A 15,347-nucleotide genomic window follows, 5' to 3' on the forward strand; every position below is an offset into this window, starting at 1 on the left:
GCCGAAGAGAATTTCCAGTTTTAGTTTGAATTTACCTAAAAACTTAAGCATACTTACGTTCTTCATGATAACCATCACATCACTTAGAAACTCCGCTTCGTCCAAGAAGTGTGTAGCAAAAACAACGGCACGTCCTTTTCTCAAGCGTTGTATCAGTTCCCAGATATCTTTGCGTGCTTTAGAGTCGACACCATTGCATGGCTCGTCCAGAATCACAACGTTAGGTGAACCTGGGAGAGGTTTGTTTTGAGAAACAGTGACATAAATGCATACTCTTTGTCTTACCAATAAAGGCCAGAGCGACGCAAAGTCTACGCTGGTAACCGCCCGACAGTTGATAGGCCTGATAATTCTCATATTTTCCGAATTTCAAGCTTTTCAGTGTTTTATCCACCTCCGAGTTATAGTTGTGTTTCAGTTTGATAGACGCATACAGTTCCAAGTGTTCGCGCGCTGTTAGATTTGGTATTAAAATATTGTCTTGAGAGCATACGCCCACCTTATCGTATTCATCGCTACTTGTCATTGCCTGTGAGAGTATAACACGCCCCGTCGATTGCACCACTTGACCCGTAAGCATTTTGCTGAGGAAGCGCAAAAGGTAAAGGTTAAGAGATCAAAAAAATAAATCAAATTGACTCCTTACATAATTGTGCTCTTTCCTGCACCATTGCGTCCCAGCAGACATGTGATCTTATCCCGGGACAACGACAGATTCACATCGCTCACGGCCACTTGCTCACCATACAACTTGCTCACGTTTGTCAGCGTTGCACCAACACTTGCATCCAAATCATCGCGCTGCACTTCAATGAATCGATACTCATCTGCTTTTGAAAAATGGGGATTACTCAAACAATCTATATTGCGAAGTTCAAAACAGCTTACCATCCATGAAATGTCGCACCAAGTAACCGATAGCGCCATAAATTATCGCATCCACAATCATCATAATGAATGCGAATCCAAATTCGCCACGCATACCTTCTTGGAAGACTTGCACAAAGCTCAAACCGATCTCTTGTAACTCCATGCGCATAATATGGCTCCAACCATGTGAGAATGCCGTTGTGAATGACAAGTTAATGCAGAAGTTCTCGAACGAATTGAGGTGAGAGTCAAAGAGCAGCACAATGATGTAGGGACAGTAGGAGATAAAGAAGAGCAGTGCCGTGGCCACGGCACCGATTGTGGCCGACGTGAAGAAAGTTGAGCACATATAGCTTGAAATAAAATAAAGAAGGTCATAATCTCTTTGGCCTAATACTTGAAAACTGAAGAAGAAAACCTTCATATGAGAATGAAAATGTACCTCCTGAAGATCGAGAGTATTTATAGAAACAGAAACTCACCAAAAGGATATCAAAGATGCACCAAATACAAACAAGAAAAACATGACGAATATAAATGAGACAAACTTCAGCAGACCACCAATGTAGAGGATAAACGTTACGCCCACAAAAATTACAATGAGTTCCACAAATGTAACAATAATCCAAGAAGTGAGTTCCGAACACGGCTTCAGGCCCATGGAACGCATGATCTGCAAATAAAAATTAGAAAAGTGAAAGTCACTAACTGTTTGAGATTAAATTGATCCATTTACCATTGTATTCCGACTCTCACGCATCCAAATTAAGTGGCGCACACAATTGGCGATTTGTGCTACCAGGCCCAAAAAGAAGGCTACTTGTATCGCTTGCGCAAGGTAAATACCCGTTTTCATGCTGCAAATATACAAAATTACATAAATAGCCTGTGTACTGAAGAGAACACTCACTCATCGTGTGTGTAAGCGGGATACGGAAATTGCTTCGTGTACATCTGCAGTCCATCCACTCCGTGCTTGCTCAGCGTGTCGGCGTTATTGCCGCCAAACACGCTAAGTAAATCGAGCAAAGCTTGGCGTCGTCTGCGAGTGTTCACCTTGAGATCATCTAGATTTACCATAGTCTCCATCGAACTGGGTCGGCGGTCATCGTTGTGTGCCTGTGGTAAACTCTCCTTCGTCGGTGTCGACCAATCGTCATCTTCATCCTCATCCTCACCAAATCCACTACCAGTCTCAATTTCAATCGAAATGGGACTGTTTGTGCTCAACTCGAAGGAGCTTTCCTCAGTGATGTTTTTATGCAACAACTTCTGGTGTCTAATGATGCCCATGTCGATGGCATTCTTTATCTGCACGAAACCACGATGGTATTTCATGTCGCGTATCATGCTGCGCGATGGACCCGGAAACCAGAAGCGGTTCTTGTTCTCAAAGGTCGGTTGTGTATTTTCGGTGTCCATATGCAGTTTGTAGGATACATCATTACCGGTTTTATTGAAATATGCTGCAGCGAAGAACAAACGCTTGTCATTCAATTCGAATGCAGTGAGTTGTAAATCCTTGGCGGTTGCCAATGGCACAAAGCGATCCACGGAAAAACATTCCAGTATGTTCTTGATGGTCCTAACAATGTCGTATACGAGCGGATCGGTCCGTATACGATTTACAACGCCAACAATTTCGTCGACGTTTATATCATCGCCGATGTAGGAGCGTACAGTTTGTGAGGTGGCCAACTTGAGCAGGCTATCAAAGCCTTTCTGAAATGGACCGTCTTCACGTAACTTGGTAACAATATCGGCGACTGCAACTGACAACCGTTTCAAACGATTCAACTCCTCGAACGTAGTGTTGGCCTGGAAAATATTGAAATTTATGCTACTAAAAAACACTTCATAATGTGGTAACTGATCATTTAGACTGTTTGTCAGTCAGAATTAGAGACTGTTCGATAGTTAAAATTAGTGTTTCAATGGGAGTCCAATTAAAAATCTTTCGACTGTTTAAAGGTTTTCACTCACATGCGTCATAATTGATAAAGTCTCCTCAGTAACAGGTGCAAATAAAATCTTGCCATGTATCAGTGGTTTCACCACGTTCCATGTCAACTTGCCCGTCGTGGTTGTTGTGATATTCAAGTAAAGTTGTTTGCAATATTTCGCTGCGAAGTAAGAACACACTCTAGGATTAGTATAAAGTATTTACTAGGCAAACACGAACTTACTGGGCATTACATTAATCTCGTCATCATTTATTTTGCTGAAGTCTTCGGTGTCATAGAGAATGTCATTAACAAGGGGTATGGTATCGGTGCTGGGGAACGGATGACCACACATAAGGTAACCAGCCTTAACGAAGGTTCTGCGATCTGGAAGGAAAATTAATAAATCGGACAATAATACGGGAATTTGAATAGGCGTATGAATTCTTTATTTTCATATACATATTATGCTCTAAATTTCGTTAAGATCATGATGTTCGAAATCGAAAGATCGTGTTTTGTTTAGTAAAGAGGATGTGTTTGGATTACAGAAATATCTTCAAAATGGTAATTACATATGTTCTAATCGAAGTGCAAAGCTTTTAATTACCTGAAAAGAGTCGATTTATATCGAACGTGCCATTTAGGAAATCCTCCACTTGGGGCACCAGGTTGATAACACTGCCGACGCTTTCTGCAAGTAGTGGCGACAAAACAAACATATGCATGCGTTAATACTCGTAATTAATATTTGCGATTTGTTGTTACTTTAAAGATTAAATTCCTTAATTAGCACACAACTTCACGCTCCCTGCCTTAAGGGCAGGCATAGGCGACAAAAGCTTTCTGAAGTGCTTGTTCAGTGTGGTTTTAGCGATAAAATTAATTAAAGGTGCATAAACATTTAATTGGTTTTTGGAGTTCGCATGCATGTGCGTGAGTACTTACGTCGTATCTGGTTGAAATGGCCGCCCGTGACCACAGCCGTTACGGCATTTATGAAATTCGCCTTTTCCGGCAAATCGATGACAGCGTTAAACATGCGATCGTCGGTGACAAATATATTCACGATATCAACAATTGGCTTCATGCTGAAATAATTAATGCCACAAAATGTCAGACACAAGTAGTCACTTAATTTCTATATACACAATGTGTAAGTATGTATGAATAAAATATGCTTGAGCAAAAGATGTGTGTAAGAACTAACAAAGGTGCAGCTTAGTTGCTTTCGAACAGGCATTAATCACGCACCCAGTGTTAACGAACTTCTTCAATATGAAGCGTCAAATGGAATATAAGTCGGCCTTTGTCTCATTTACACCCTTTTGGGTCTCTATAAGTACTTTTTCCAGATTTATATCGATTACTTACGGTGCATTCTGCCAACTCGTTGTCTCTTCGTATGGCGTCGTCTTCATACAATTATTTTCCAAACTACAGATGTAAGAGTAGAAACTTGGTAGAACCTGATTTTTGGTGGGCAGCAAACGCGTGGGAAATTGGCAGTCTTCTATGTGTTCGGGACCGAACTTGAGACGTATGAGGTAGAGCAGCATAAACACCAGACAAGGCCAAACCACTTGCACAACCGTCATAACCTGGTGGGGTGTGAAGTCAAATACTAGTTACTGATATTATATTGGTTTTGTGCTGCTTTGACTAGCTTACCGGTTGACGCAGTCGCACAAGGCCGTCCTTGCGCAGCATCGCCCGTAGCTGGCTGGCGCTGAAGGACCGTTTCAATTGCATTTTCTTTCTTTTTGACGTTCGATATCTCACAATTTCGGCAGCATCGGCAATTATATTTGACGATTTGAACCAAAGTTATGCAATAACTGTTATTTCTCTGATTTTTCGGCACTCTTAAAACAAGAAATATAGAATAGAATAAAACACAGATGAAAATAAGCTAAGTTGTGTAGTGTATGAATAGCGCTTACTTTCTCAATAAACATACAATTTGTCTGAACACTTATCGCAAAACTCAGGTTCTCTCTGATAACCCCGTTTGGGAACCAGTTTGAAGTAACCTCGACCCTTCCCACGATTACTTATTAAACATTTACAATGTAATATGTATATAAATATAATTTATTTGTTTTTTTTTCTATTGTAGATTTATTTTACCACTAGGTTCACAATTATCTTTTTCATCTACTATTATCACTAAACGTAACACACTATATTATGTCATGCTTTGTAAACAAAATGATCATTGGCACTTATTTTTCATTATGCTCAAAGTGCCATTGTTTTTAATGTGTTAAAATAATTTTATTTAAAAAGTATTGGTTCTTCATTATATATTTATACTAGCGGATCCGGCCACGCGTTGCTGTGGTATACATTTTATACTTTTATTCACATAATAAACTATTCAATACCGTGAAAATTTTATTTCCGAATAAAAGCAAAGACGTTTTTGTCGGTATAATAATCCAAGGGATTGTACTTGAGATTTATTTTTGAATATGTTCATACAACTAAATTTCATTGGAAAAAATCCATCCATCCAGCGTCCATTTAATAGAACTTCCACTGCGTTTTTTTATTTATGAATTGTTTTTACTATCATATCTTCTAATTTGGTTCGAACTGGACACAGTGTGCTAAATTTGTCTAAATCGGTTTAGTAGTTTAGGAGTCCATCGCGGACAGTCGACGTGACACGTACTATTTAGTCTCCTGCAGTATATGTACCTATACATATGTACATATGTATATGAATTTGAATTGCCATCATGTCGAACGCGATACATTTTAACTAAGAAAAATTATCAACAAAAAAATTTTTTTATTTTATTTTGGGTGGAAGATTTATTAATAGCTTTTAAAAGCCCTGTCTTTCAGTGCTATGATTGATTTTGGAACAATTTTCACTTTAAAGATAAATGTAAAAAACTGAGTCATTGCACGGGACAAAGATTGGACGTGGTTTTTGCGAGCAATAACTCAAACGCCGATTTCAGAGAATTCTGAGGCAAATTTCAAATATTCATTTCAGAACATTATGCATTAATTAATTTAAAAATTATATGAATTACACTAAACGTAATTGGTAATATTTTTATACTCTTGCAACATGTTGCTACAGAGTATGATAGCTTTGTTCAACTCACAGTGGTATGTATGATACATAAATTTTCAGGATGACAAGCGGAGTTGCAATCCGGGTGACTGTCTGTCTGTCCGTCCGTCGGTGCAAGCTGTAACTTCAGTAAAAATTGAGATGAAACTTGATATGTGGGTTCCTTGATACAAAAAAAAATTCGAGTTCGTAGATGGGCGTAATCGGAGCACTGCCGAGCCCCCAAATCGCCATTAACCGAAACATATTAAGTTCAATAAACGAGTATTAAATTATGACATAAAATTGCAATTTGGTACAGTAGCAAGGTAGATAAAAAATTTTGGAAAAGTGGGCGTGCCCACGCCCTCAAAATGTTTAATGTACATATCTCCTAAACCAGTTAAGCTACAACAACCAAATTTTAATTCATCTTACATTCTTATGTCACAGTGTGAAAATGGACAAAATCGGACCACGCCTGCTGCTTATATAGCACAGGTTTTAATTCCAATTGGTTCGTTCAGTTTCCGGTACACAAATCAAGAAGTAATTAATACAACGAGATAAAACGCTCGATAAAAAGCGCGAATAATTTGACTAATGTGTGCCACCTAATAATAAAATATTGTTTAAGTCCAATAAAAACAGGAACAGGAAAGACTTTTGATTCCATAAGCTCCCATATACTTAATATAAAGATTTTCGAAATTCGTGGTAACTTTGTAGCGCTTATATCGACCAATATGTGAGTTATCCCAATGAAAATATAAGAGCGTGTATTACTGTTTTACTCATAACAGTATATCCTTGTGCCTAAAATAGATAAATTTGTGCGAAAACCTGACTTACCCCTCATGTAGTCCTTTTGGTCCAATTATGGATTAATTACATAAATTGTTTATTAAATCTTATAGTCCAGTAAAAATGAGTTTTATTTTGTTTGCTCCACGTGATTGTAGGTTGATTTTAACCAAATGTATTGTCAGTTGAATATTAATTGAGATATTCGTTAAATTGCTCCATTGTGCGAGAAGAATTATTGACTGAATTACTCGAATTGACTTGTCTAATCTGCGTACAATTAAGGTGATTACATAAATCTCCATTCCGTTAAAGTTTAATATTTTCACTCGATCAATGTTTTGTTTTATGTTCGGATGGCATTTGCTTAACATTTTCGATATTTTTAATTGCCGATTCGATGCATATTCTGATAATATTAAGGCAATTAGCTTTCTTCTAACTCACAGCAGAGCCATATGAGTATTTAATAGCTCTGAAATTAGTAATATGTGCTAAGCCATTTCATTAGAGAAATCATTTGACTTGTAGAGCATTGCCCCCTAATTGTAAATATGTCTCCCTTATCGGAGCGAAGAGATTAAGAGATGCCCAACTCTCCTGTTACAGGAAATGTGAGAAACGCTCACCTACCCAACTTTGACAGTAGACTGGATCTGGTAGGTTTTGACATTTTGCGATTGGAATGACTCGAACGACTTATACCAAAAAGAGCTAGTAGGTTTAATTCACCTTATTAAGTATTGAAAATTCTAAAGTCAGTTGTTTTAATATAGCATAAAATCATAAAACAAAATTTAGATAGCTTCGCGGTATATTAGAGTCCAATAGAAAATTATTTTTAAGTGTAGTAAATGTTGGGTGTTTTAAATTAAATGTCAAAAATCATTACTTTTGCCGATCTGGCTGCAATGGAAAATCTTATATATAAAACGTTTATTTTGAGGCGCTCTCACACTGGAATATAAGTTGGGCATCCCTTTATCCCTGGCGGTTGTTTGGACGTATGCAAATCGTTTGCATGCTTGTTTGTGAACATGCAAAGGCCATTAAAATTATAACTGTTAAAATAGCTTTGAATGCATGTTGAATGGAGCAGAAAAGTTAGCGCGCTTAATCACAAAACTAGAACACAATATTTTATAAACAATGATAATGGCATCAATTTGCTACAGTTTAAAATGTTGACTAATTGTGAATAAGTATTGCTTTTACTTGTGGATACGGAAGTGCGAAATTTATTGTAGTGATGTAGTGATACCAATAATAAATATTATATATTGTCTAGTCCGTGGAGAAAACAACACTTTTAAATTAGTTGTCATGGCTTTGTGTGGTTTAATTAGAATAGAAGTCATATTATTTGCTATTTTTGGTTAAAATATTGTGTTATATTTCCGAAACTTTCTTTAAATGTTCTTTTTTTAAGTTAAATTTTTTATATACAAAAAACACAAAAAATTACTTAAGATGCACCGAAAGTATAATACTCTTCACAGGTGCATTTCTTATAGCATAAGAACTATATCTTGAACATTGACTAATTCTTGATTCACAATTTGGATAAATCGAATCAGCTTGCCACACTGATCATTTATATACTTCATAAGGTCTCCGAACTTTTCTTATTTTTTTTCCAGGTTCAAATCGGATAATTAAACAAAAAATAATTTCTTCATACGTTTCATGTTTACAAAGGGTGATCCATTTCGAAGTTAAAGAAAAAATACAGAAATTTCAAATTTAGGAGGAAATGTTTATTTTCATTTTTTTGCATTTATTTTTTTTTTTTTATCTCTTTCAAATGTTGTCCGCGGCTACGTCTCAGATGATTCATCCATTGAGCCCAATCTTCGATGACTCCTTCAAGCGTTTCGACTGATAGATGGCGAAGGACACGCGTTATGTTTTTTTTTCAAGGCCTGAATCGAAGCGGGATTGTCCAGATAGACCTTAGACTTTGCATGTCACAATAGGAAAAGTCTAACGGCGTGATATCACACGATCTTAGTGACCAATCGACCGGCCCAAAACGTGAAATTATCTGCGATGTGTGGGAAGTGGCGCCGTTTTGTTGAACACAAATGTTGCCGAGGTCATGAGCATCAATTTCAGTCGTCAAATAATCGGTTATCATGGCGCGATAATGATCGCCATTGACGGCTACGCTCCCACCGGTATCATTTTTGAAGAAATATCAACAATGATTCCAACGGCCTAAAAAATACACCAAAGCGTTGTATGTTGTTTGTATTTTGTATGCTTTCAATTTAAGATCTCAATGTAAAATACCCCAAGTCGTTCCATATGTTAGTTCGAGTTGCTGTGAACGGTGCCGAATAAAGTCTCCACAGTCTTCGTGTACACTCTCAGCTACGGTTGCTATATTTTCTTCACTGCGTACTGTCTACTAGGTCGAGTATTATCCAATAATGAATGGTGTGCCTCAAGATGGGAATAAGAAGGTCAGTATTCCGATTATGTTGAGCGATGTGCGCGAAACATATTCTTTATAGGACGTGAATTTTCGTAATAAAGTTTAAAGATTTGTAAATGTTTTTCAGACGTACGTCTTTACAAGATGAAATGCCAAAGAATACGGAATAAAACTAATATGACAACTTGACACGGCCTACGCGTGATGTGTCAAAAAAGGCTATTGAAAAAAGCAGCGTTGCTTGCATCATCCGTTATTATTGCATTAAAAAATGTATCTTTCGAGTTTGTAAATTCTAATCAAAGTAGTATGAACTTTTTTGGTTCATCTGGTTTTCTTATTCAGAATTAGATTAAAGTTGAGATTTGCTGGACGATTTATAACCAGGTTTTTTTGAATTTCGAAGCCCATTTGTCCTCTGCCTACTTTCGGTACACAAATACTTAAGTACATGAAGAAATAGAGTATTTGAAACACTGTTCTAACATCTTCAAAGAGTTTGGGATATTTTTAAGTATATGATAAAGCAAAATCATTAGCCCATCTGGTTTGTGAACAAGTACTCCCGATTCAAAGCTCACAGAATGTCACACGTGATTGAGTCAGATAGATAGTTTCCCAAATGTAAAAAAATATGAACAGAAGTCAAAGCTGGAACTGTTCCTCACCGTTTTATATTAAATGTTAAAATATAAAATTCAATTATCTTCAATTTAAAATCTTATCATCTAATCTTTATATAAAAATGTATTTATTATATTGAAGAAACACACTAATTGTATATTGTTTAATAAAACTTTTTTTAGTAAGCTCGTTACACCTGTTTTCGTTTGTTTACCTTAAATGACGCTTTCACGCTTTTGCAATTGCTGCTGTTATCGTTTAATCTTTAACCCTGCTTTGCTATCATTAATTTGTAGCAGAAATATGACAGACAACACTGGTCACCACCACTGTTTGTAAGAACAACTTGTCTTTTTAATTGTCAATTAAAATCAACAGATATTTTTCAATTAAATTTCGAAATTAAAATTAAGGCTAGCACAAATTGTTTTTGCATGCAAATTGACTGGGAATTATCGAGCAAGAAGAGCGGCTAAAATGATGTTCTAACGCCTATTGCTAGTAGTAAGGTTGAATTAATTGCCATCACTAGGTAATGCCAGCTTAAATATGTGTTGCATTATGTGCCAGCAATTCCTCGCTTTTGCTTTGTTTTTGCTTTGCTTTTGCTTTTACTCGATGCAATTAAAGCGCGAACTGGCTCAAAGTAGCAAAGTGTAAACTTTGATTTGAAGCGCTGTTTGATTTGAACTGGTATCGGTAACTATGAGTATAAGTGTGTGTGTGTAAATGCATAGCGGCAGCACGTGCCAGTCTAGCAGCATCCACTACATCAACAACAACAGCGAGCGCGGTGTAATCTGTTATGGCATTCGAAAGTTAGTTCGCTCATTCGCTTTTGTTTTTGTTGTTGCAATTTTTTTGCTTTTCGGTTGTTTGCCATTGCATAAGCGCATCGCATGGTTGTATGTGTGTGTGTTTGCGGCGATTATGCGATCTATAAATGAAAAGAAAACTGAAAACTATTTGCGTTAAGAAAAACTAGTTAATGAGGTCAGGAGCAGCCAACATTTGTGCAACACAAGAAAGCAGAGCGCGAGAGCGTTAAAGCCAAGCAAAGCAGATTTGCAAACGAGCGTATAAGCTTTTATCGGCTGACTCGATGCCCGAGCGATTGACTGACCAACTGCCGACATGGATGCCTCGGCGACTGACTGCCGTTTGCTTACAATTGCAATTGGTGCTGTTGCGGGGAACTTGTGTGAAAGTAACCGGTTTTCGCGATTGGCGATTTTTCAGCATATAAACGACGTTATTACTATTAAGTCAAGAATATATAAACAACAATTAATCACTGTGAATAGGGTGTTTAAATAACATGAAGTTTATAAGTGAATAAATGCGAAGGCAAATCGGTAAAAGGTCACCACGGGATGGACGGAAAGCGAAGTCCAGTGTGAAAATGTGTCGTTCATGTAATAACTACTGAACTAGATGTATATAAGTTGCATCATATACTAATCACCCATAATATTATAAATTAAATAATAACACAATTCATCGAGCCCTAAAGGTTAATAAGGCTAATACTTTGTAATAGCTAGTAATGGACCAATTTTGAAATTTTTAATTATTGCTCTGTAATAGTTTCATAATAGCTGATCTATGAAAAATAAATAAAAATAACTGATTCCATATAAATATGTTGGGTAGTCGAAAAAGTGTTTTCGTATTTTGTCAATAGGTTTCGCTGCAGTCGTATATCTCCAGTGCTATCAATCACATTGTGTCATACCATATAGTGTTGGAAAAATGATAATTTAAGCTTCATAAATAAAATAAAATTCGTTAAAGTTGGAAAAAAGTTACAGTTGATCAAAAATGAATGAAAATAATGATTGAATTCGCTATATTTTGAAATGTTTGTTTTAAAAAGGGAAGAAGCCACCAATGAAATTTGCGAAGTTTACGGGGACGATGCTGTATCAGTTCGTGTACCACAACAATGGTTCGCTCTCTTCCGTTCTGAAAATTTCGATGTGAAAGATGCAACACGCTATGATCGACCTTTCGTTGAAAAAGTCGACGAAATTATGGAAAAGATTGACCAGGACCGTCACATAAGCAGCCATGACATCGCTGCGGAACTTAATACTCATTATCAATCGGTTTTTAACCATTTAAAATAGACTGGCTACAAAAAGAAGCTCGATATTTGGTTACAATATGAACTGTCTGTGAAAATTTTAATGGACCGAATTAACATCTGCGATTCTGTTCTGAAACGGAATGATATCGAAACATTTCTGAAGCGAATGGAAACAGAACACGAAAAGTGGATAATATAGTGCAAAAAAAAAAAAAAAATCACGGACCAAGCGTGATGAAGCTCAACAAATGGTCGCAAAGCAAGGATTGACTGTTAGAAAGGTTATGCTGAATGTTTGGTGGGATTGGGTAGGAATTATCCACTATAAGCTGTTCCAGCCCGATCGAACGATTGATTCTACATTTGACTGTTTACAACTGATGGGATTGAAGCAAGCAATCGAAGAAAACGATAAGAACTGATCAATAGAAAGGGCTTTGTCTTCCATAAGGACAACGCTAGAATACAGGACTCGACAAAAACTGGAAGATCGATCCATTTTTTCATATTTTTATTGGTTTAACTTTCAAAAATTACAAACTACAGCTTTTAATTGATGTTTTAAATAGTTTTTGCGTATCAGCCTTCTGAAATGTAGCCGCTCGTCGCTGCTTTCGAAAAATTATTTTTCGGACTTGCTTACTCTGAGATAAATCAGCCGATCATTTTCAATTTGTCTGCATTTTCTGTATTAAGTTCTTCTTACAATAATCACAAGTTATTTGATCTACTCAAAAATGGAATTTGTTTTAAACCAAAAACTACCAACATTTTAAGTAAAACCTATTTTTAAATTGTCGTTTTGTAAATTTTATTTTTTTTTCACTCGTAGGTCATTGTACTGACTATAATTCTTTTTCAGTTCAAATGTTATCTTTAAATCTATGTTATCTAAATCGTAGGTCATTGTACTGACTATAATTTTTTTTCAGTTCAAATGTTATCTTTAAAGAAGGCCGGAGTCAATGCAGCGGTGGAGGACTTTTGAGTTTTAACGGGTTTGAAGATCACAAATAACTCTAAAAATTTCCTTAGTAATAGCCTTTTAATCAAGCTGAAGAGGAATAAACACAGGTATTAAAGTATCGGAAAAATCATGAAGTTAGTTGTGGTACTCAATTTCGCCAGCATAATTTATGACAGTTAATTTTACTTCCTTTCAATATTTTGTTCAAGTCTAACTAAAAATAATTTGATTCGAAATATTACCCGACAATAAACGCTGCATACGGTCCTTAATTAAATTAATTAGAAAATTTTCCAGCTTTTACGTTTGCTAATTGACTAAACTAAGCAGCCACAATGAATTGAAATCCTGTTTGGTTGGGAGAAAGGGATATATAATATACTTCGCTTTTCATCAAACATACATTATGACACATAGAAGTCTTCGCCTGATAATGCTAATTTCAATTCGTAGACTTTTTTCCATAAATGTCATTTGAAAGCACTTTATGCAAATGTATTGCAATAAAAATGTACAAACAGAAACATTTCTCGAAGGAAATATCAATTTCAAGGTTAGATAAAAAAATTATTAATATTATTTATTTTATTTCCACTGCGAATATAAACACACGCCATAATAACAGTTAATATAGTTTAATTGTTTACTAATCATGGAAAGAAATTACTTTTAATTTATAACTATTATTTTTTTTGTTTATATTAACAATTAACTAACATGTGTTAGATCACATATATGCCATTTGCGCTGGATTGAAAAGACAATATTTAAAAGTGAATTTTTTTATTATTATAAGTAAATATTTGCACAAAAATACCTTTCATTGTTTATTGCAGGTAAACAATATTTTGTTGTTTTGTGGGTTATATAACATTTTATGTGAAGAATGATGCAAAGAAACGCACTGAGTGTATAATTTAATAGCTATAATAAAGGATGATTCACTTTGAGATTCCCTTATTTTTCACAAACAAAAAAAAAAAAAAAAAAAAAAAAAAAAAAAAAAAAAAAAAAAAAAAAAAAAAAAAAAAAAAAAAAAAAAAAAAAAAAAAAAAAAGAAACTTAAATTTTTCTTCGATTTTTACCAGTCCAAAACATTGTTTTCCGCATAAAATGAAAGCTCTTGAATCTCTTCTTCTCAAAATCAACAATTTTGCTTGTTTACATACAAATCATCGCTGAACAAAATTTGTCTCGAAAACGCCGAAAAGAGCCCATAGAGCGAAGCTATATTTCGTATATATTCGTATTTCGTAGGTCGATTCTATGGCCAAATACAATAAGAATGTTACTTGGATAAATTTCATCACGTAAGAAAGCGACAAATTTTCAAGCAATATTTCACAGTTTAAATTTCCTGCACTAAGCAGGAAAATGTCAAACGAAACAAAATGAAATCGTAAGTAATATTGGCAAAATTAATCACCTCAAACAAACGTCAGAGTTTTACACACAAATATCTGTTATTGACAATTCACATAATTGCTTTTAACAGTTTTTCTCGTTTTATTTAGCCGAAGTATGCAAGCAAATGAAAATAATACATGTGTTTGAACGAAATCTTACAGTATTTTGTTAAAGATGTTTCACACCTTTTGAGCCGAATTGCTCAAAAACTTGCTAACAAAATGTTTATTTGTATGTGTGCATCAGTAAAACCATGTGTTGTTATTTTTAAAATAGTTCTATCGCAAACTTCTGCGAAAATATATTTCAAAAGGGAGTTCGGACAGCAGTTTGAAAATTACCTCTTTCAACCGTCAGCCGTGTCTACGTCTCAGATGAGTCCAATTTTCGATGACGAGTTCGCGCATTTCGACTGGTAACCGGAGTATGACACGGGCAATGTTTGATCCAATGCCTGAATGGAAGCGGGATTGTCTGCATGGCCTTTACTGAGACTTTACATATCCCCACATGAAAAACTCTAACGGTGTGATATCAGACAATCTTGGTGGCCAATATACCGTTTAGATTTCTGTTGAAAATGTAACTATATGAGGCCTGTATTACATTACATTGCGGAGAAAAGAATGGTTGTCTTAAATCTCAGTACAAATATGAATCTCGTGTCCATATAACAGCTTAAAAAGTGAAATGTTGTTGTTATTAGATAAATTTAAATGTTTTAAGGAGTATTATTAAATTCTGCAATATCTCTAAAATATTGTCCTAAATTTTCAAGTTGATCCGTATAGCAGTTTCAGAGATACAGCCTTGAGAACTTATGCGCTCGAGTCTAGCTGGGCTAAGTGCGCCGTCTTTAAACGCGCTTTCTCGTGTTTTTGAAGTTGGTTTGAAAGATTTCTCGAGAACTACAAAACCGATCTTCATGAAATTTTACACATGTTTTTCAGATACTATTCTTAAAGACTATTTGAAATTCGCGAAATTTTCACTGAAATTTTTATTTTTTGTAAAAATGTCTGCCAAAAATGCAAATCCGTTTTTTTCCTTCGTCCAAGTTCTAAGCTAAGGTTTTAACTAAAACACGTATTATTTTCACTTTCGATGATCATGTAAAGTGTTATCCTGCCAACGCG

General features: G+C 35.6%; 1 protein-coding gene across 2 annotated transcripts in view; it reads right to left on the bottom strand.

The window, feature by feature from the left end:
* LOC108971363 (ATP-binding cassette sub-family A member 13) overlaps positions 1-15,347 on the bottom strand; it is a 39,296-nt gene that overhangs the window by 5,431 nt on the left and 18,518 nt on the right. The window contains exons 2-14 of one of the 2 annotated variants that reach the window (XM_018937360.1): positions 4,485-4,678; positions 4,188-4,414; positions 3,762-3,904; positions 3,424-3,507; positions 3,057-3,200; positions 2,854-2,993; positions 1,781-2,688; positions 1,607-1,727; positions 1,353-1,543; positions 889-1,223; positions 647-830; positions 286-584; positions 58-230 (exon numbers count right to left, since the gene is read on the bottom strand). In XM_018937360.1, the coding sequence (XP_018792905.1) occupies positions 58-230; positions 286-584; positions 647-830; positions 889-1,223; positions 1,353-1,543; positions 1,607-1,727; positions 1,781-2,688; positions 2,854-2,993; positions 3,057-3,200; positions 3,424-3,507; positions 3,762-3,904; positions 4,188-4,414; positions 4,485-4,565 (3,030 nt within the window). In that variant the 5' untranslated portion in view covers positions 4,566-4,678. Of the gene's footprint in view, positions 1-57; positions 231-285; positions 585-646; positions 831-888; positions 1,224-1,352; positions 1,544-1,606; positions 1,728-1,780; positions 2,689-2,853; positions 2,994-3,056; positions 3,201-3,423; positions 3,508-3,761; positions 3,905-4,187; positions 4,415-4,484; positions 4,679-15,347 lie in introns of those variants that run through there. The other variant, XM_018937361.1, reaches the window with a different exon arrangement.

The sequence above is a fragment of the Bactrocera latifrons genome, unplaced genomic scaffold, assembly GCF_001853355.1.
Source record: "Bactrocera latifrons isolate USDA-ARS-PBARC rearing strain unplaced genomic scaffold, ASM185335v1 scaffold_34, whole genome shotgun sequence".
Classification (NCBI taxonomy): Eukaryota; Metazoa; Arthropoda; class Insecta; order Diptera; family Tephritidae; genus Bactrocera; species Bactrocera latifrons.